Genomic DNA, 23,389 nt, shown 5'->3' with positions numbered 1-23,389 from the left:
CACGGTGCGTTCCATGCAAACAAGCATTTCTTAATACTGTCTGCATTTGTATGCAAGGGCTGTAAAGGAGGGGTTAACCCGTGAGATGGGTTGCTACATATTCAGATTCACTAAAGTCATACACAGAGGGCTTTTTTAAGAGCGAAAAAGTCAAACATTTGTCAAGAATTTTCACTAATTTTGACTTAGAACTACATATTTGCATTGGAATTATAATCCAAAGGGGTTTGAGATCACTTTTTTTTCCTTTCTTGTTAAAGGCTGCAGAAGCCTGGATGTTAGAAAAGCTTGTCTGCTTTGTTTTTTGTTGTTATTTTGGTTTAAATCCCAGGAGTGGCTTGAGAAATGACTGAGCCCTTATTGCACACTGTATATTCTACTAGTTTTGGACTACAACTGCTTCTTATGCAGTTTGTCTGTAAACTTTTGTTGACATTCGCAGAATCAAAAAGAAACTAATCGACTATTTAGGTCGAAGTGCACCTGTGATTTTGAAAACTGAAAACTGCGTGTGTATGTGTGCGTGGCTTATGCCGGATGACTTACACACGGCATCTTGTACCAATCATCTCACTTAATAGCAGGTTCGGTGGCACCGAGGCAATCTGCCAATGTTACAGTAATTGTCTGAGTTTGTGTTTGCATCAAAAAAACCTCTTCCTTTCCGGCATGTAACAACATCTGGACCGGTCCCACTCACTGCTCCCCAGCCTGCTGTGATGAGCTCCTTCTCTATTCTGCCCGCTGAGGAGGAAGAAGGTGGAAGGGAGGGGAAAGGTTGAGGCAGAGGAAGTAAAACAGCTGTAGGAAAGAAGATTTGGGCATCGCTGAACAGGTGTCACTCCCACTGACTGGCTGCCACCATGCCCCCCCCCACCCTTTCCCGACCGACTGCCTCACCTGCACACCCACACAGGTAATTGGGGTAATGGCAGTTTATAGAGCACCCCTTCTTCACCCATTTCTTGCCGCACGCCTACCTCCCTCCTCTTCCTCAGATGGCAGCGTAGCTTTGGCTCAATCTGGCTTCTGGGCCCACAGATTGACAAACAAGCACACATGTCCCCTTTGGCAGTGTTTATATTCATTAGAGTACCACCATGAGAATGTACGGGCATAAAAACAGCTAAATAGCCTTTTTGGGAGACGAGTAATCATGACCACTACCACAGATGCATCTGCTTATACTTATCAAGTAAAGAGATCCAAACTTATTTGGCAGTATATTGCAGTGCATTGACAAACATATGGCACGTAACATCTTCATGGGGGAAAGAGGCTGTTTCTCTTTAAAATCAATCACTGGATAAATCAACACAAAGACGTCATTATCCATCCCTGTATTTGTCCATCCATCTGTCCATGTCCAGTCATCCCAGCCCGTGCAGCTTTCATCACCCTCATCATTTTACGCCGGTGGCGTTGTAGGACAGTGGGGAGGGAGGGTTGAAGTGAGGTGCAGGTGTGTGTATAAAGCATCCCCCCCTCTGCTTCTCTCCCTCTGTTGCCGTGGCGAGGAGGGCAGTAATTACTCTGGTGTCAGCGTTGCTGGGTGCGACTCCTCCCCCGGCTAGGGGCGGCGGGCATCCATAACCCATCGTCCTGCCACGGGGTAAACGCCGGGCCATCCATCACGCACCCACTTGACAAATACCTTCCATAATAGAAGTTTATTTTTATGGGAGGCTGAATCAAGGACTTTCCCATGCATACAAAAACGTGTCAGAATTATTTATTGCTTGTGCTGAGACGCACAATATGTCATATCAAAGTCCCATCCCGCTTGCCGGCACTGCTGCAAGCTGCCGGCGCTTGGCCTGTCGATATCTCCGCTTGCTATCAATAATGTGGAACACCGGCACGATAAGCCTCAGGATTCGGAGGTCAAATTTGACACACACAAGCGCAAACATTATGAGAGCTGACACAAATGCATACAGGGATCACTTGCATACATGAGAAAATCTCTGTGACGGACACTGATGCGTTTTCAAAAGCATTCGGAACAAAGACAAACAAACACACACACATACAATAAGGCAAATGTTAAATAAGATTAGCACACAAGCTCATGCTTATGCCCAAAGTCCCACATGTAATGTTTTCAGCTGTAAAAACACACAAAAACACAATATACTCAAACCCTGCAGGCATCAAATGTGTTAAAAAAATGTCCAAAAGGCTGAACCTGACCTGCTGTGTGGCAGGCGGGACCGTGGACGGCCATCTGTCAGTCAAAATTACTGCCAAGGTCGGATGGAAGCAAAACAGTGTAACGAAGAGGGAGTTCAGCTGATCTGTCTGCTATGTATTTGTGCGTGTGGTAAGTGTGGAAGCACGTCCATGTGCGACAGAATAATCCTCGTCAGTATGGGGGGAAAAAAAAACAAGTCAAAGGAAATCCCTACACTGCAGCATGGAAATCTGAGAGCTGTCAGTCAATGTGAGTGGCAACCCCTTGTGCTCAGAGAAACGGTAGTAAATTGGGTTTCCTGATAAGGCCCCGGCATCACCGACACAACGCTGGACCAGAAAATAAAAAAAAAAAGTAAGAAAAAGAGAAAGAAAATGAGCTGCTTTTCCGTAGGCCACTTGAGTGCTGTCAGTCACTGTGACTGGCAGGCTCACATGTCGCCAGTGGAAAGAGCAATGGAGGGAAAAAATAGATTAACGTACAGGAAAAAAAAAAAAGGAGCAGCAAGGGAGGAGAGGGGAGCGACAGCATTAAGCCTGGCTGGGGGAAAATGAATAAATACGATAAATATGATAATTGAAATTATGAGATTTTGGTACTTGCTAGTGGATTCTGCTACGTGCCCAAAGGGATTAGTCTTTAATTCACTGTCATTTCCAGCCTTTCTGTCCTCTATAAACAGACACATATAGAAAGACTGGGTGCCCACGCGAATCTACACAAATACTTTAACAAAACGATCTTCTTCCAGCAGGTGGAATCGTTGTATGTGTAAAACTCAGAGGCAGCAGACGGTAAAAGGTAAAAGTGGCCATCTACAAAGCCATTGGCAAAGAAGTAAAAAATAAAACAAGAAAAGCAAGAAAAAACACCATTGGTAGCAGCAGGAGAGCTTTGTCCTGTGAAGACAGAAGATGTATGGCTCAGGGGAGATAGTAGCAACAGTAAATGATTACCTTTTTACAAACTGGGCCTTTGTAATAAAATGCGTAGGGGGGAGTATTATCAATTCAGCCGCCCGGTAAAGATAGCATTTCTGAAGCCACGGCAAGGCTGATCACTATCTAGAGAGGAGCCTGAATCTGTATTCCTCACTACGAGTCCAGGAGGGAGAGGGGTCTGAGACCTGGTCCAATGTGTTTGTGCATGCGAGAGAGTGTGTGTTTCGCTGAGAGAGACATCCGTTAAGGCCTCTTATGCCTGCAGGCCCAGCCGTGACAGAACCAAGATCTATTTTCTTATTCCTCCCAGACAAGAGAGAACTGCAGGAGTGTGTGTGCATGTACAAAAACACACACGTATGCGTGAAATCTTGTATGTGTGAAAACATACACGCTTAGTCCTTGGGGCGAAGAATATAAGATTGGAGAGGTTCTGAGAGAAATGGTGTGTGTGAGACAAGCTGAGATTTTCTCTTAGATGGCTGATTTTGGAGAAAGACACTGACAGATGACATGCACACACGCACACACACACACACACACACCTAAAAAACATACGCGCTCTGTCTTAGAACACACTTGTCTGATAGCAGTCAAACAGAGCAGAGACAACACAGAGGAGACAACAGACAGACCAGCAAACAGACAGAGAGACAGATAGCTTGGCAGAGCTCGGCTGCCGGCTCAGAGTCCCATCACTCACTCTCATCACACACACAAACACATCGTGAAAATGGTAAAACATCACAGAGAGCGCAGACAAACCACAAGACACAGGCTGAGAGAGAAGTCTGAGGGGGTCAAAAATGAGCAGATAGTTGTGAAGAAATATCACTGCAGCCTGGGGTGTTCATGCACCCTTGAATTGTGGGATGTTTACATGAAGCGGGGTGACTGATGATGTGACGCCCGTGCGTGTGCATGCAGCTCTTTTGAGAAGCAAAACACAAACACTGCATGCACTCCTGCAAACCTTTGGAGGATCTAGTCACCGCATTTAAAAATGAAATCGACACGCAGTCAAAGTCACGCAGAATGGGTTTTGTTACTGTAAAGACTGAAATGATGAGGGGTCAAAAATGATGTACTGACGATCGAGTACATCATTCTAAGTCATGAAAAACACGCTTCAATGACCTTATTCAAAGCGGATGAACTAGGCTGTGTCAGAGAGCGGTGGTTTAGTTCAAGTTTAGCATAGATTGGATAAAGTTGAAGGCACAGAGGTTGCTGACTGGAAAAGAAACGAAGAAGAAAGAAACTAATCCTGTAGTTGAGACCACATATGAGAGAAAAATAGAGGGACGTCCTAGGGATTATATTCTTTTACATCAGCTCATGCTGACCATCATTCTTCACCAGGAGCTCATATGGCCGACACCTTAATTGAAGAAGATGTTTCCTTTGCTCCTCACGACTACCAAACTCTTTCAATTATTGGCAAAAGAAAGAGCTACTCCAGACTACCGTATGCATAAAAAAACCCACTGCCAGTGAGAGTCGGACTGTACTGAATTAAAGTATAAAATCAATCAATTCAGTGTTCCGTCCAGTTATTGAAAACAAGCTGGATTTAAGAGTCAAAGTTGGGACATTTCAGCAGAACGGGACAACATGAGCTGGGTACTAAGACAATTCTTTTGGTACTGAGGAATTTATGGGTTTGTATTGTCTTCTTCAATATGAGGAGATGCACGTTTCATTTCTTTGTTTAGTTCATTTATGACAGCAGCTCAGATTAGCAGGAATAACGCAACAACACACACACTGCATACAAAAATCATATATGCATCTAAATATCATGAAAAGATACTATAAATAATCATAAGGCATCAAAAGCTTAAGAAACCAAAACAGGATATTTTACAACTAAGACATTTACACCTAGACATGTCTGTTTTCATCATGCATAAAATTAGCTTACGTTTGTGAAACTGGCTCTCAAAAATTCAGGCGATCTGGCAGCTGATTCCAAGCAGCATACTTCCTATTTCAGTAGGAAAGATTTGAGTGTTTTAATAGATGTTCTGTCATTTAACGTCTTGGAACAATGTTGGATGTTATATAAATGCATTTCTGTTCTCCAAAACAAAGGCTGAATTATTAACAGTGGTCGAGGCTTTGTTCCGGGTAGGAGACGATGCTGTGGAAGTTTCCCAAACTAAAGATTTGAATTTGAGTCAGACTAGAAAAATGACACTAAAAGTAAGCTCACGTTTTGCGTTTAAATATGAACTTCAGTTTCATGTTGGAACACTTCCATTACACTGACCTAGCAGACATCTTTCACCAAAGCTCTTTTACAATCGGTAACTTTATTAAACAAATAGGCAGAATCTCCAGCTGATCCACCAACCCAAGCACACATCTAGAAACCAACAGCTTCCCAAACTCTGATCTCTAATTATCAATAATGCTGCTGATCTTAAGAAAATGTATAAATCCTAACTCTGCTACAGAAACACAAAGGGTTGTCCCTTTCCCTGTACTCCTTATTTCTTTTCTTTTTCTTTTTCCACAGGTGTCAGAAGAGATTTAATGGCCTGTGCATGTGTGAGAATATGCCACACCCCTTCTGAGTACTAATTTACCCTTTTAGGTTTAATCTCCCTGTGAGTGGCTTTTCTCGCCTTTTAATTAGGCTATGGGGAGTCGACACCAAACTAAACGCACACAGCCATCGAGAAGCAAATGCGGACTAATTCTTGCCAACTTCTACACACACATGTGCACACACCCACTTAAATGCTAAGGAGTCCCAGACTTGAGACATGCTTTGGTAAGACTGTCCTCATCAGCCCTCTGTGGGCCTCTTTCACACTCTGGCTCCTCTCAACTCCACCAGTCACCAAGACAGAACAGGACAGGACAGGAGAGGGGGAGGGAGGGAGGGAGAACAAGAAAGGAGGAAAAAAGTGAGAGATATTATGCACTTATGAGAGGTGCCCGTGGTGAAGGCATTTCTCTCTGAACTTTTTCCATTTCAAACCTGTTTGTCGGGTCAAGGCTGCTTTAAGCCACATTTGATTTGAGCAGATGGCTGTGTGAATTTTTCAAAGCTTAAAGACTTCACATCTCTCAATTTTTCAACAAGCATTTGATGATATGGGCACTCACTGAACCAGAATAATATGGTAAAAGAATATAGTGTTTGCGAGGTATTCTCCTCTGTTAGAAATGCTTGAGACTCAGCGACTGCTTTCGACACTGAGCTTGTGGTTTATACGTGGAGGGAAGGAGATACTTTTTTAATATATTTACTTATTTAACCTGAAAGTTTTCTTTTAGATGCCTCATCTTTTAACATGTGACCAATCGACAGTGAAGCAACTCTGAAGTGCTCTTTTGAAAAGTTGCCGAAATGAAAAATCGATCAGACAGGATTCTGCTAACTTGTTTGGAGTGAATAAACTAGTCTGCGATGCACCACCAGAGGGACACTGCTAATTACTGTGGAGAAGTAGTTGTACTAACCCAAGTGGAAACCAATGAAGAGGAAAGAAAAAGTAGAAGAAAGCTTTTCTTCAGGAATGGGTTTTATCTCCGGGAATATATTATTCCATATCTGGGAAGTTTAATGACACTCGGACACGAAACAGCTGGTGAGTCACAACATTTTATCATAGCCCTGTGTGAAATCTTCTTTTAACTCTTGTAAAAAAAAAAAAAAGACAATAGAATACAAGTGATCATCTACTTCCCAATCAATCAGACCGTTAAAACAGATGGAGATCTTTGCTTTCTGGGTTGTCTCTGTAACTACGGCCCCCCTTCTCCCTTTATGAGTACATCTATTAAAGCACCAATTGTATCTGTGTTAACCTTACATTAAGACCCCTTTATTCCTCTTTTATCCTTTTTTTTTTTTTACAAACAGAACGCAGATTTCCCTAAACTAAACTGATAACTAAAAGGAGAAATGCAATAACACCAGTTGTGATGGTGCCTTGTTATGGTGGAAATAAGAGGGCACTTAATTGGGGTCTGATAGTCTAATGGGCAACCCGTCTGATTACTAACTCTGCACACTGGCTGAAATTAGCCCACTGATGAGAAGCCAAGGGATTCAATTATGCTATGAAGGAATAAGGGGCCTTAATAGGCCACTGTATCAGGAAACATGGGACTGGTGTGGGCTAAAAAGCTGGTAATTGGTTGTTTAGTTGGGAAAGTTGAGCCTGTTGGTAATTAGAGATACTGACACATTTGGAGAGCCACCACACAGGCGACACACAGAGGCCAGGGGGGCACATGAGGTTCCCTGGCACAGCAAAAGGGGCAAAGGTCGCGGTGGAGATCTCAGACATGCACTTCAGCCAATGAGGGTGAGAATCAGGAAAAACATGTATGAACTATCGAGTGGTGTTTCCTTGGTTAAAGGTCACGACAGGGCAAGCTGGGCTGAGAGTGAAAAAATGCAGCCTCGACTCGTCTCTCAACCTCCTCCAATAACAATTTCTGCTTTCCTTTTTTCCATCCTTTAATTTTTCCATCTTTTTTTCCCCCTTTCACTCCGCTCTCTCATCACCCACATCTGCCTGTCCCCCTCTCTTGTCTCAGTTAGGTCTGCAGTTTGCTGAAGGTGGATGTGTACAGTGTGTCTGAACTGGAGGAAAAGGAGGACTGAATTATGTATGAGGGTTTATAGGAGCTGGCGGCCTGTCTGGTCCCATATTCCCTGTCCCACACAGGAGGAGCAGCCCTGCCTGTGAGCATCCCGACCTCGTGTCACTCACGCTACGCATATACATTATATTCATATAAAAGCATAATCCACTGGCCAAGATACATTTCTTCATCATATCTCTTCATTCAAAAAGAATCTCTGGTACATCTCTATAAAAGATGTAAGAAGCTATAAGAAGTTTCTCATTAACCACTGAACCCAATTCAGGGGGGAAAAAAGAAAATATAACGTCAAATCATATCTTAACATACTTTTGGTGGCCGCAGCACAGTTTTACCGTGGTTACTGTTGCGCACTCACACAGCCAACTTTCCAACCTCCGAACGCCGTGATCAGAACGTAGTTATAAAGCAGATTCTTACCATTTTTATTTTCTTATCCTGTTAGCCATGTCCTTTATAAGCCATGTGACAGAAGGAGACAATCACTTCACGTTTAAGGCAGCCAGAGACCTTCAGCTGCTGTAACGACTGACTGTATGGGACTTGTCAGTCAAGACTGAATGGCCGCTAAGTAACTTGTAGAGAGGAAGTCCTCGAACTGACGCCAAGACGATCAAACAGGAAGAGAAGGAGATGATTAAACAAAGGAGCGTTTGCTGCGGCTGATGTGTGACAAATGCAGCCAGTTGGGGGAGCTTTCACGCTCACTGGAGCAGGTCATTACGCAGGAATTGCTGCTTCCTCGGCCCAGACTGGCCATGGATTGGTTTTCAACTGACGGCGAGCGTTTTCCCACAAAATGCTCAGCTACCTCCAAAAAGTCTCACGCGTCGGTTGCTGCACGCCTCTTGGGGAACCAGCACTGAACAGCTGCTTCGCACTTGTCATATCTCAAACAAGACTGCATTGGGGGGGGTTAGATGTAAAGAAGTAGTCAACATTGAGAGACAAATGAAAAGAGGGTTAGGAATAAAACGCTTAATTTAGTCCTTTAAAGTAAGAGGACCGAATAAAGCTGCGAGATGCTCCTTCACGAGGGAATTCTCCAATTAACACCTGAACGGTGCTTCAGCTAATCTTCAAGTTTGAACATGCAGGGTTGCAGAGGTGGCTGGTGGATACTGTAATAAAAGCTGACATACCGTGAGCACAAAAGGCCACATTCATCAAAGCTGACGCAGGTCACACATGAACAACAAGAATTAGAAAGGGTTGTCGTCTTTAATAGAAATTTCCTAAATCCTCTGTGAACTTATTTTGTTTTTTTTTTTTTTCAAATCTCAGATTCAGACTCCTTTATTGTCATTGCAAATACATACACAGGGTAAAACAAGGAGCGATTTGAAAAAAGAAATTAGACAACATTCTGAATCAGTATATTAAAGTCACTGCTGCTGAGTTCAATTCTCCATTCCTGTTCTGCAGATTTCACATCCTTCTGAACAGAATTTTTTTTTTTCCACTCATGTCCATCATCCTAATAAGGAACATAAGGAAGGTGACACAGAGTACAAATACACCGGTTTATCACCGGTGCTGACGACTTGATGTCCTATCAGTGTTTTTCTTAAAAAAAAACTCTGATCCATTGTTCAGTTTGTTTCCCTTTTCCCACCCACATAGAAATGTGTCGCACATAACAAGTTGTTATTAGAAGCAGATGTTGATTTTATCGCCGGGTGTCTGTGGCTTCTCTCGCAACGTCGACACAGTGTCGTATGCTCTGGGATACCAGGACACATTTATTTGCATGACATACACACCTGTCCTCCGCAATCCAACACACCGCCGTAACACAATACACAAGTAAAACTCACGAGAGTGATGTTTCATTATATGATGAACAGACGGTGATGGTGGGGAGGGGGTAGCTAGGGATGCATAACTTAAGTAAAAGCCATTGAAACCCATATTTGTATACAGATTTGTTTAATAAGGAAAAAAAACATAAGCAAACAAATGAATATGCCTGTGGTTATAACTGTGTATTAAGATCATCACTTACAAGGCCGGGCCTCCTCTGGCCCTCTACGGTTGCTATCCATCATGCGTTATTATAGAAAATAGAATCTGCACAAAGCAGCAACAATGCCTTGAAGAACTTTATTTATTTATTTATTTATTTTTGGTTTTGTTTTTATCTTTTCAGGCACGAAGCGGCAGCTCCTCAGTCGCTGTTAGCTAATTAGAAAGCATTTGATCTCTACGCCTTCGAGGTGTGCAATTACAACCGCGGTCGAAAATTAGAGAAATATTTCACAATTAAAAATAGCGGAATGAAGATTCTTTGACAAAGCATCATCTCACCTGCGTACGTGCGTGAGCTTTGGTACGGAACTAGACGCGAGGGTGATTTATGAAGGCCGATGCCCAGCAAACACAGCTGACCTCGCTGGAAGGAGATAGCAAAGAAAGAGACAAACAGACCTTTGCCCAAAGTTTAAACAGTCGTAGCACAGCTGCAGCAATGAGAAGGGGAAAAAAAGGAAAGAAAAGGAAAGAAAAGAAAAGTTGGAGCACTCTGATGTACCTGTAGCTCCAGTTCTGCTGCAGCGCTATCTGTGTCGACATCACACAGGCGCCGCCACCTCTCTCTGCCATATCTCTCTGCACATCACACACGGAGGACAATTGTCATTACCATTTTATTAAAATGTGTCCTATCAGCAACATTTTCCCCTCATGTCTCTAACCTTTGGGTTTTTTTTTTTCTTTCTTTCTACTTTCTTTCTTCCCCAAATCCTAATCATCATTCCCCTCCATCACTTGCTGGGTCTAATTCCCTCTCTTCCTTCGTTTGCAAAGGACCTCTGCTTTCATCCTTGAGAAAGACTTTAATTCGAAGTGCGATGCTGAATAAAGAAGGGAAGACAGAGAGAGAGAAGCGGAGAGAGAGGGATATGGAAAGGCAGAGGCGGCGGAGACGTTCGGGTGTCAATCAATCCAGCGCGAGGGGCTACAAGGGCCCGTGACTAGGGTGCGTTTGATCTGTGTCTTTCAAAGGGGGAACAGCGGGAAGGGCCATCACAGACGATTTGCCTCTCGCTGCTGGCCCTGGTGCCACTCTGACAGAGAGCAATCACAAGCAGGTTAATTCAACATCTACCTTCTTAATCTTTTTTTCCCCTGTCTCTTTCTTTTGGTCTCGTTCTGTCTACTTAGATGAAGAGCTGCTCTTCCTGCTCCCACCTCCACCTCCCCTTTTCCCTCTTTTTGAAAGGGGAACGGTTCACAAGTGTACTTTCGGGGTCTTTTCAAATAACCTCCCGTTTGAATGCTCTGGTCCTAATGAGGTTAAGGGATTTATTTATTTCCATGTACCAAAAGGGGATTCGTCATTTCTTCCAGGATTTTCTGTGAGGTAAAAGATTTTTTTATTTCTGGAGCAAGAAACTGCTGCGTTTTTAGATGATCTCTTTAGCTGTAATTCTTTGGTTCATTTCTGTGGTGTGCTGTGAGCTGAATATGTATTAGAGAGTCCAGATGACATCTTGAAAATACGCTGCTTAATTTGACTGAAAGAAGAGGATGTGTTTCCTCCAGATTACTGAAAGATGACGCGTACTGCAGACATGATTTGACCTTCGCATAAAACACTGACATCTGAAACCCTCAATATATGTTGCCTGCTATAGCGCTGGCCCGGCCAGATGGAGAGAGACACCCTTTACTTGGCATAAGTGGTGTTCTCTTATATAGCTAAACAGGTCAAACTTGGGGAAAGACAAAAATACAAAAGAATCAGCTTTATCAAAGGTCAGCCATGCATAAGGGCAAACTGAGGTGGGGGGAATTGTCGGGTCAGAGGGTAGAAATAAACTTAAAGGTACACTTTGGTTAAAGGTGAGAGGGTACAAACAATATGGAGGGAGGTGTTTTTAAAAAGTACTTGAAGGTAAAAAAGGTGGCATGGGGAGGTTAGGAGGTGGAAGAAAAGGAGATCAAAAGAAAAACGTTAAATTTGACAAAAGTTAATAATACCAAGAATAAAGTCCAATCCAGAAATTCAAAAGAACAAACTTTTCAGAGTCAGAACAAGGACGCAACCCTTATCCATTTGGTCTCTGTTGGAAACAGACAAGAGCATCATGGGAAAGAAGCCATTTTCCAGTGACGTCCCTGCATGGCCTCTTTTCCATGGTGTTCCCCTCCTGCTCTTCTGCCTTTATGTAAGGTCAGAGGGATAACAGGATAAAGGCTGTCCTCTCTGCTCCTCTGAAGGACAGCCACTCTACCGATTGGATTTGGTAGCCCTCAAGGACAAAGAAGAACACTGGGATACAAAAGAACCAATAGAGGAAGAACAAGATTTCATCTGTCTCTGTTGCCTGAGTGATTGGCAGGGATGGCTAGACCACAATCTTTGAGCTCTGGCTCTTTGTGGCCGGGTGCCCTCCATCAGCAATGAAAACAAGACTTGATCCACTGGCAAAAATGCACTCAAAGAATGTGGACGGGAGGACCTCGGTGGAATAAAAGCAGGCGCACGGCGGCTATAGGGGCAGTCAGGAGGTTTCATTCAGACTGATGGCTTCAAATGTCGATTTGTGGTTGGGTATGTATTGGTCAGTGGGCGCAGATGTTTGTGTGCACATTAACCCGGAATAGGGGCAGAACTGAAAGGCAAGTTAGTATATGGAAGATTAAACGTTCAAAACGCTGAAACAAAAGAAAGTGGATGCGGAATAAATGTTCCCAAGCATCAAAAGTTTTCTTCAAACTAGGGTTGTACAACGTTGGAGGGGGGATTCAAGTAGACAGAGGGAAAAAAATACTGATGATACAGAAACATTAGATCCAGTCTACATGAGGACCAGCTGTTCTTTACAAGCTTTTTCTTTGTAACTAAAAAAAAAAAAAAGAAGCTGTTTATGATCAGTTTTTTATGATCAGTTCATCAAACTCTGGACTCAGAGCTGGACTTCAGATAGCCCTGATAACATAACTATGACACAGCTCAGGTTTTCACGGTTTCTAAGATAAGAAAGCCCCTAAAAAACACCGAAGAGATTATACAACTGTGATCAAAGGCTGATGCCTCCTGTGGCGACAGGACAGGTCATCAGCTGTAAAACTGGTGAAGTACCTCTTTATGTGCAGTTGATTCAGAGGAGCTGCTCAGCAGCAAAGACAAACAAGACTATATTGGTAGTTGGCAGCTCCCAAACAGAAACGTGTACCAATGGGAGGTGACATAGATGTGAAGAGGTGAGGAGCTCAAATGGCTCTCAAACACACAAGTGTTGAGACAAGCATTTCACTGCATGACACAGATGTTGACAGGGACGATTTTGCAAGTTCACCACGGTGACAAGTCAGCGACTGTGGTGTTTAAGTGATTCACTTTCAGCAGAATCCTTGCTAATGAACAGATCGGGGTTACTTGTGAAACATTACCTGCATGGAGATAAGCAAGGTCTGGGTTCTCAATGTCAGGGTGGTTTTCCTTCAGGTGATTGCGAAACTCCATGGGAGAGTTGGTGGCGTAGTCACATTTGGGACAGTTGTACATCTTCACGCCCTCGTGTTTCCCCGTATGGAGGATGTGCTTTCGGATGTTCTCCGCACAGTTGGATCTAAAGAGGGGCAAATTGAGAGGAAAAGTCCTTAATACTGTTTGGAATAAAGTGAGAGAGAGATGAAAGGATGTCATGAGGGAGAGAACACAAGACAAACATTTGCCATCATTCCCAAGAAAGGTCTTCTGTATGAGCATTTTTTTCCTTTTGATTATGATCACACACACACACACACACACACACACACACAAAAAAACCTCCTCCATGTTTGGGAGTTTTGAGAGAATCCATGTTTGGACAGCCTCTCCAAACATTTGCTGCCTAAATACACCCACAGCCACACATGACTAAAGATTGGTTTCACAAACAGGAGGGGAAAAAAACACTTTCATCCTGCAAATTCTTGAGATATTCTGTCTCTCTAATGTGTTTGATATTTTCCTTCCTTACAATTTTTCACTTTAGTGTGTGATGACTGCTGGGAGATTGTGCACCCAGAGACGTACTGAATGCATTAAAGAGATATGTCTGAGGACGTCCGTTATGCTTTATGTATTTTCTGCAGCCGTGTGAACGGTGAAGGATTAGTGGTGAAAGTTTTGTGTGTGTGTGTGTGTGTGTGTGCGTTTGGAGCTGGTCAGGTCAAACAGTGAGCTACTGCAGGGTATAGGATGTAACAATGTCAGCTCGGAGAGTCACACACAAGACTTTGCTGATTAATGATGCTGCCTGACCTGCTCCCTCTATCTAAACCTGCCCTCAGACACACACCAACCCACATGTGTTAGTAAACCCCTGAATGGTCAAGACTAACATGCAGACACATACATACTGAATACAGACGTATAGAAACCTCAGTTTGTGCCAAAATAGATTGAAGAAAAAAATAATAACATCTCCAAAATATAGACATAAGTCCATGAACACACACACACACACACACTGACATGTGCTTACATATAATGCATCATGTAAGTAGGCATGTGCAGTGTAGAACATGGTTTCACACACCATCATGCGTTGATGGATGGGGCACTCGTGCTCAGTTTGGACCTGACATTCTCGGACAGTATAATACGCAATTACTCTCCCTTATCACCTTGGCCGGGACTATAAAGCCTCACGGTGCCATAGCTCACGCCAGCCAAGGAGAGAATTTGTTTTCACTTTTGCAGAGAAACCTCTCTCCATCATTGGGCAATAGTCCGGCCTGGCTCCACTGCAGCCTAAAAAAAAAAAATACAGCAACCTCTTTCTGGGTGGTGCACAAAATAAATAAAGCACCAGCCTGTGGCGAACAATGAGGACTCCTCGCGAAATAAAGACTGTGTCAAGATGCCCAACATATATGTAAATCAGAAAAACAGAGAACAAATTTACAAACTTTTAAAAAGTGCAGCCAAATTACACTCAATAACCCCTGAAGCGCGTTACTGCCTCACAGTGAATAACCCGGGAGCTCACACTGGAACCCACATCAAACCGAGCTCAGACTACAACACACCGAACTGACACAAAATGACTTGCAAGTTTATCTTTTAAATACTTAGATTTCTCTTGTCTGCGTTCTGGCCACTCGCCAATTTTAGGCAGAATGTGTTCACAAGTCATGTGTTGAACTGGTTCCGATTGTTAAAACACATAGTCGGATTGTACAGCATTATCAGCTCATTTCTTTCACAAGTTAAGTCAATCATAAAACTCCTGAGGAGAATTTGCCGTTTATAGCCAATCAAAAAGGTTTCGCCCCTCCCTACAAATGCGACATGAACTTGTAACTGACTGGAGATAAGGATGGAGAGGCTGGATAAATCAACTGACATAGAAATCTCTTGCAAATATGAACTGCTCATTGAATAAAATATATTTCCAAGCCTCAGGGGCCCCAAAACACAGTGCCAGGCTGGTTTGTTCTGCCTTTTTGAATTCGTATGGACTTCAGACACCAAAATACTGTATGTGCTCACAAGCACAAAAAAGTGATTTTTTTTTTCCTTTTTCAAATGCTCCCTTTAAGAGAAAGTGTCAATATTAATTCTAACTGTGGCCTCGTTTCAAACCAGTGGATCTATAAGTCTCTGTAGGTGCCATCAATGTCAAATGCACAGATTATCAAGTTCGTCTTTAGTAGTCAAATTTAGAGACTGGCACACATGCATACCTGCCCTCTGTATTCATTAATATGTTTTTATCCAGCAAATGAGCCCACATTAATTGTCATTGCTTTGTCATTACCCAACACTAACAAAACAATAGTAGGTTCACAAATAAATCACAACCATCTGTTGACTCTACTTCAGTCTAATGAAAAACAGAATTGTAAGCTGTCACATGCTCATAAATGAATGGAAATTATGCGGCTGAAAAGAAATACATTTTATGCTGAAAGTGAGCTGATCTCAGGAGCAAAATAGATAAAATTTGAAGCAGAGCTAAAAGGCTCTAAAGAGAGCGCGGGTGGATTCCTAGGGGGGCCATGCTATCTCTCAGATATGGTAATGGTGTAATTGTCATATTAAAACAACACAATGTGCGTTTAGGAGTCAGCAGGTGTCACAGTTAGTGAAAGCCCACACCAGCCCTCCTACTATACACTGTATTAATTAGTCCAACACTGTTTCAACTTCCTCCCCCACCTATGTACTCACCAAGGCAATCAGCCATACTGACGCTCAACAGATACATCACCTCTTCTCTGCCACTCAGCCAATTTGAGCCATTTCCATATTCCTCCTCCCTAAGACTGTATGGTAATAGGAGAGGTGTAATTGAGAGGCGCTTTGTTAGGGGAGATTTAAATATGTTTCTTTGTGTGTGTTAGGAGCTTGGAGGGGGTGTATTTGGATCATTTGTGCTATTTGGATCTTATTCTGCTGAGGTGGCCCAGTTAGAATCATTAATGCCTCCCATTTCACTTCACATGGTTGCAGAGCCTCTGAGCGTCAGCGTCCTCAAAGCCACTATCCCCATTCAACTGAAACATTGTTTAAGCAGGTAGACTGAAACAAGAATGGTGCAGCATTTAATAAACAATAACAGCAGGATTTTAACGTGGCAGGAGTCAGAGGCGACATATCAATTAGAGCTAGTGACTTTAATGAAAAAGAATACATAAAAAAACCTCCTCATTGTTAACAATAGGAGGGATTTCTTAAAGACTAAAGTAAAGAAGTTTTGGAGTTTGCATAAATAGCTGCGGAAAAGTCAGACAGACATCGTTAACTGACATTACACTGAGGGACTCTCAATGTCATTAGAATATTTTCCCTTTTTTTTTTTTTTTAACTACAATTTCCCAACTATAATTATCTCCCTCTATTATCCATCTCTGTCTGAATGGTAGATGAGTGGCATTTGATAGCTCATTTACTCCCCGCTCATTTACATGCATTTCAGAGGCAGCCTTGATGGGAATAACATTGTATCAAGTGAGAACCATAGATGACATCCATAACATCTAACATGGACATTGTAATAGTGCAAGTCAGATGTCTCTCCGTGAAACAGATTCATCTTGGTTCTGCCAATCACACAGCTGCTTCATTTGTCTCAAATCAACACATTTCTCCACAACTGCATCGTATTTATTTTAGCAGGATACTTTTAAATTGGTCAAACGTGCCAACCCATCCAGCAGCTCCTTTTAGTGGCAAGGCCGTCAGAGATGCTTTAAACCTGTACTCAGAATATATATGAAGGGCGAGGGCGGGGCCCCTCACATCTGTCTGAGGCCCCAACAATCCCTTCCTCATTCTCACATTTGTAAGCCAGCAGGGCGTTTCCACATTCTCCCTCCTCCTCCTTGTTCCTCCCTCCCTCCTCCCCTCTGGACCCCTGAGGACCCTCGGGGCCACCAAAATGTTAATAGGACTTCTAATTTACAGTTTAATTTGCTGCTATCTGTAGCGATCATTATATACCAGCCAGGGAACAATGGGACCGGGAACGTTTAGCTTTCTAAAAGTGAGGCCTGCTCCTATGATAAGGCACCAAAATTTCACCTAAAGCACCACACAGTACACAGCTGTTCGCAATCTATGGGTCTCTTTTTAAATGATCTTTTCATTTTTACATAATTCTTCAGTTATTCTATGACCAGATGAGACCAAGCTTTGAAAAAAAATATTTATTATTAAAAAAAATTCTGTCACAGTGAAGGACAATTCTGGTCCAAACAAAAAAATTATGCAAAAATTGAGATCAAGATAACTCGATAAGAGCCTAAAGCCGTGCAACGAACTCCGAGAGCCTTTACCATGGCAGAGTAGCAATGTGCTGCTAATGAAAGATGTTAACAATATTTATTGACAGTGCTGTCGTACACCACTTTTACACCATGATTTTAATGGGTTTTTAAAATGCAGGTACACATGTTAAATCATCCATCCATCCATTTTCTATACCCACTTAATCTGTTGGTTGGGTCGCGGGGGGTGGGGGTGGAGACAGGGTACCCTAGACAGGTTGCCAGTCCATCACAGGGCCACAGAGAAAAATGAGACCAACAACCACACACACGCTCACACTCACTCCTAATTTTAGAGACACCAATTAACCTAACATGCATGTTTTTGGACGGTGGGAGGAAGCTGGAGTACCCGGGGAGAACATGTAAACTCCACACAGAAAGGCCCCAACAAGGAGTTGAACCTTGAACCCTCTCGCTGTGAGACCACGGTGCTGCCCCACCTGCTAAAACAAGAGAGTTAAATCCTTTCTCACTGACAAAACTTGATGACCTGTGTCCCTCAGTGCTCTGAGCTCCGGTGTACCAAAGTGTATAACAACTACACATCAACCTCATTGTTACGGCGTAGTTTGCATTTGGTATAACGCATGCATCATGGGTGATCTGATTGCCAGATGGAATAGATCAACTCAGGCCTCATTCAGGACACATTTTTAATTTTTTCAATGCATTCTTGGATAACCCATGCAACTGTCTACAAGTTACACTAAACTGGATTGTTGGGACACTTTTTGATGAACAAGACATGTTTTTGTCAGGATGATACTGATGGTTACCAGGAGTAGGCTTGATAGCTTAACTTTGTTTTAATTGATCTAAAATGTGTTATTGTCTGACTAATCACAAATGCATTCAGTAACTGAATGCAGACAACAAAGTCAAAGACAAAAAAAGTTATTGTTTAAAAGGATCTTAGGATTTTCCACTGGATATGTGAAAACTCTGATTGTTAAATGAAAACACAGAGAATATTGGTACCATGAATGTCAGCGGAGCGTTTCATGGCAAAGTGTCCAATGACTGTCAAGGTGTTTAAGTATGGACCAAAGTGGTGGATCAACCAACCAGCACTGCACTCTAATGTTGTTAAGTAGCACACATAAAATTCCAAAGGTGATATAATCCTTTAATAACCACAAAGTAATAGCCTGGCTACAATTATTACGTCTCAGCCTTTCATTTTTTCCTTGTTGAACTGCATACAAAAGACAGATGAAATGAGTCAAGGGCTTCACTGCGGCGAGGCAGGTGTAGCAAGCTGCTGAAATTATTTTGTCACAGAGGGGGAAAAAACGAATGAGTACATCTAAAACCAATGATGGGTTTGGGATCATTCCCTTTCACACTCTTCCACCACAATCTGATGAGGAATCATGGGGTGAGAGAAAGAGGGAACGACAGAGGGGGAGAGAAACAGACAACTAGAGAGAGATGGAGATGTGCGACGCCGGCCAAAACTTTTTCAATTTCACCGACAATTTCCTGTGTAATTACTGATGTGGTATGATGGTGTTTTAATGACAGGGACCTGCCAGTGACAGTGACATTGTGTGTGCGGATGTGAGGGATACTGTGTGCGTGTGTGTTTTGTGAAGATCAGACTGGGCCTGTTGATGATGGCAGAGTGATGAGATGGAGCCGTGCTGTGGAGATTAGACCTGTCTGCCCTCCACCGCTCCCACCCATCGTACACATTCACAAACTTTTTTTTCTATGTTTGTAGAGATTCTCCATTGGCATGATTCCTTTCTCCAGTCCCTTACCCTAAGCCTAACCATTGCTGCTGAATGCCTAACCCTAATCCTTCAGTATAAACCCTAAACCCAGCCATAAAACCAAGTTCTGACCCTCAAATATCCCTATAAATATAAGGGGCCCACATTTTGGAGCCCATAAAAACACATCGGACCGTAAAATTATAGTGGGCTCCTTGTTTTTGGGCCATATGAATGCAGAAAAATAAGAGCGCACATACATACACATACAAAGCCTTTAGTTTTAGCACAATCCCCTCCACCCTCCCCACCAAAACAACCCTACAATACCACCTGTTTTCTCATCATCACACACACAAACACCCTCCATATCCCCTCCTACCCCTGCCTATCAACCCCCAGATCATCAGTGCCACAGTGGCAGCCATCAGTGCCACCAACCGTGAGTGGGTCAATGAGCCGGTACCTGTAGTCGCACCAGGGGCAGCGGTACGGTTTCTCTCCAGTATGAACTCGTTTGTGCCGTGAAAGGTGGGACTGCGTGGTGGAGGCGAAGTTGCAGAGTTTACATTTGAAGGGTCTCTCTCCTGTGGGGTGGAGGGGTCGAAAAGATAAGAGACAGGCAGCAATGATGAGACGCAGATGATGAACACACAGATAAAAAAGAAAAATAGCAAAAACAACTCACAATTGACACAATTTGGATTACAATGTAGAGTCATTTTGCTGTCGTTACACGTTCAAGTGTGAAATTATGTAAAATGCATGTGGTAGATTAAGTTATTTAGAAGAAAATCCCTTTTTTTTTTTGTTTGCATGCAAACACTGAAAGTAGACGAATTAACACTAAAGTAAAAACGAGGACTGAAAGGAAGAATAAAAACCAGCAACGTGGCTTAAAAAAAAAACATTGTATTTTAACGTCACATATATTGCTTTTTCAATTCTGTTGACTTCTGCAGTTTTAAACATTGCTCTTCTACAAAGAGCACCTTTAAGGGTTTCACTGGCTCTCCTCAGGAAAGCTGGAATCGGTTTAATGACAGAGGTAAAAATACAGGCACGATTTGAATTTAGGGGCTGCTGGTTTGACCAAAGAGATGTCAGTCCCAACCTGTGGGTCGGGAGCCTCAGAGTTCGAGTGACCAGCTGAGCTATTAAACTAGTGGGCTCCAAGGTCAGCTGTTTGAGTAGTCACCTTAGTTGAAGTAATAGCCGTCTTCTCAATTCACACCACCTGCTTATCCGTTGCCGCTGCCAGTTTATCACTGGACAGACCGTGAGCTGGTGTTGGGGAGGATAAAACCTCTGCCAGCTTCTCTGTCTTAATTTGGTCTCCTTTACGGTGTCATAAAAATTACCTCTTTAAATGTTCTTTTTCACACCTTAAAATTTTTCATTTGTCGGCATGTTACATGGAAAAGTCATTAATGGATCTTAATGCAATATCTTCTAGGAGGGGTATTACTATTTTTAATCAAGAGCGTAGTTTTTTAGATTCGAGAGCACCATTTCTTTCTTTACACTAAGATATCGTTTTGCTCTCCTACAAAACTTTGCTCACACACTCTAAAATGTTCCTGCTTATGTGCAGATACACTCTGGTCTGGCTTAAACTGTTTGCATAGATAGAGGGCTTATGTCTGCAGGTGTAACAAGTGTAGGTGTAAAAGTTCCATTTCCAAGTCAAGTCAACGAGAGTTTTCTAGCTTTTGATTATTTTCAGTTAACAAGACCAGTGGCAGCGAGAGGGTTTTATTTTATTCACCAGAGTTTTCTGTTTTATCTCTTTTTATTCTTAACATGACATTCAATGGGCCAGCTACTGAAAAGGGGTTTTAGGAAACTTGTACCACAAAATAATCGGAGTTAGAAAAAGTGCAGAGACTACATTGTAAAACAGGACAGTCCCTTCATGAGCACCTGCACAAGAACGGATGTGATATGCACCTAAATCAGTGGAACTGACACATGTCAACAGTGGAGAGGAGGGCAGAAATTGGAGGTTTCGGCGGGGAAACGGCTGAAACCCTCAGAAGGAAACAGAATGAATTATGAAAACCTAAATGAATATTTATAACAGGATTCTTGATCGCTGGACGCCTGCCAGATAACGGTTAAGAACAGTATTTGTTTCACTATGTCAATTTGCCCCCCCACCCCGAAAAAAAAAAGAACGCTTGTTATTGACAGCCTATCTGAAAAATGCAATTTCACTAAGCGACAGAATGACATGGTGAAATGATAACTGAAATTAAAAATCTCAGATTCAGTCAGCCATAGTCTTACACCTGCCTATCACTGACAGCAGCGTGTCACACTGATGTGCCTGTGTGTGTGTGTGTGTGTGTGTGTGTGTGTGTGTGTGTGTGTGTGTGTGTGTGTGTGTGTGTGTGTGTGTGTGTGTGTGTGTGTGTGTGACTCAACCATGTGGCTGTTCAGATCTCAAAGTGTCAGTCGCCATTCGAGATTCTGAAAGTCTGCACATACAGGAGTCAGTTTCTTTTACGACAAGAGTTCAGGATGTCCGTGCCGCTGATTACCTGTGTGCTGGCGCCTGTGTTTAGTGAGGGCGTGTCTTGTGCCTCCCGCAAAACCGCACAGGTCACACAGATAAGACTTCTCTCCTGCAGAGACAGAGCATATAATGATGAGTACTGAGGAAAAGACATTGTACGATAAACCAGATTTACATGAAAAGAGAAACAAGGCAGGAAAAAAAAGGCTTTTACTCCACTGTCACAGTTCTTTAACAGTGGGTATTTGCCTATATCTATGCATCTGACACACAAAAAAAGTGGTTGCAGCCTGCTTAACCTGAGACTTCTTTATTATTTATAAGCTTGTTGATCCAAACACTGAAGGTCGTGATTAAAGAAAAATACAGTTTATGAGCCCAAATCGACGAATCATCTTGCAGAAACAGCACAAGCTTGTGTCGGACTTATTTGGATTAGCTGCAACTACAACTGACGTCACAAATAGCACAACAGACTGTTTTTGTTTTTTTTAACCTTTTACACTTTAATTAATTAAACGCCGCACCAACGAAAACGATCACAATCACAGCTAAACTGGGATCTCAAATATCACGGCGGTGCTTTCAAGTGAAGGATTGTTGAGTTAAATTCATGACATATTTGAATCTTGAATCCTCTGAGTGGAAAAATGTGTTGCGCTTTCTGCTCAAAACAACAGCTGAGAGCTCAACAAGACAAAGAGGGAGGAAATGGTGAGGTGGAGAAAAGTGTGTGAAGGCAGGAGCGAGGCAGAAAGCGAGAAAAGAAAAGACAGACTGAACAGATGAGCAGAGGGTCTAGTTGGCTAACAGATGAGCCAAGCAGAAGTCACAGATCACTAGTGTATATCCATCAGAGCTCTCATAGCTAACTAATTCCTCCAATCAGATGGATCCGTGTAAATATGTCAAATGGGGGACGGGAAATTGCCAGTGTGGTTTATTGACTGTGATAAAATCTGAAAAGCACCGCTGAACATAATTACATACTTGTCAGAGCCATAAAAATTAGCTTTATTATCAATGGGATGGTTTTGTACAACTTCATTTGGGGGCGATGCCTTCCAGATGGGGAGCGTGGAGAGCTTTTTTACACTCCTCCTCTCGTCTCTGCATCTGGCTCCGTCATTAACAGCATGACGGTCTCTCTCTCTCTGCCTCGCTCTGTCTGCCATTGCACACAAGCAGAAACGCTCACACACGAACGCACAGTGCATCATTTGGGATGAGACTCACTCGGGGAAACGCACACAGACATTTACAGAATGGGCACAGATGTGCATGCAAATCTGTGCCCACACTAATCAAACTGCATGTGGTGGGTTACATGTATGTGTTGGCTCACGGCACATGTATGGAAGCGCTGTAGGTGCCACACCAAGCCTTTTAACATACGCACACACTGTGCATACATGTTCGTTTTGTGCAGCTGAGTACCCCCCCCCCCACCTCCAATCACTTAAATATTCATCTAAATGCTGGTGCTGAACTCCAGCTCTGCTAACACATTTGGGTGACTCTTCCAGCTGGGCCTCGGCGGTGCTCTGATCCTCTTCTGCACAGATAGCAGCTTTCACCGAGTCCGCAGAGACAAAGCGGCCTCAAGTTTGCTCTATCACTCCCA

The 23,389-nt window shown here is 42.9% G+C and overlaps 1 protein-coding gene across 1 annotated transcript in view; it reads right to left on the bottom strand.

Annotated features, from left to right (window-relative positions):
* Nucleotides 1–23,389, bottom strand: part of znf407 (zinc finger protein 407) — a 139,912-nt gene that overhangs the window by 24,766 nt on the left and 91,757 nt on the right. Inside the window, exons 7-9 of the mRNA XM_072394749.1 lie at nt 21,791–21,874; nt 19,714–19,834; nt 13,162–13,340 (exon numbers count right to left, since the gene is read on the bottom strand). Coding sequence (XP_072250850.1) covers nt 13,162–13,340; nt 19,714–19,834; nt 21,791–21,874 — 384 coding nt within the window. The remainder of the gene's footprint in view (nt 1–13,161; nt 13,341–19,713; nt 19,835–21,790; nt 21,875–23,389) is intronic.

Source organism: Leuresthes tenuis, unplaced genomic scaffold (genome assembly GCF_036924035.1).
Source record: "Leuresthes tenuis unplaced genomic scaffold, fLeuTen1.0.hap1 SCAF_10, whole genome shotgun sequence".
NCBI classification, from domain to species: domain Eukaryota; kingdom Metazoa; phylum Chordata; class Actinopteri; order Atheriniformes; family Atherinopsidae; genus Leuresthes; species Leuresthes tenuis.
Note: the sequence above shows the minus strand (reverse complement) of the source record. Positions and strands in the feature narration are given on the sequence as shown.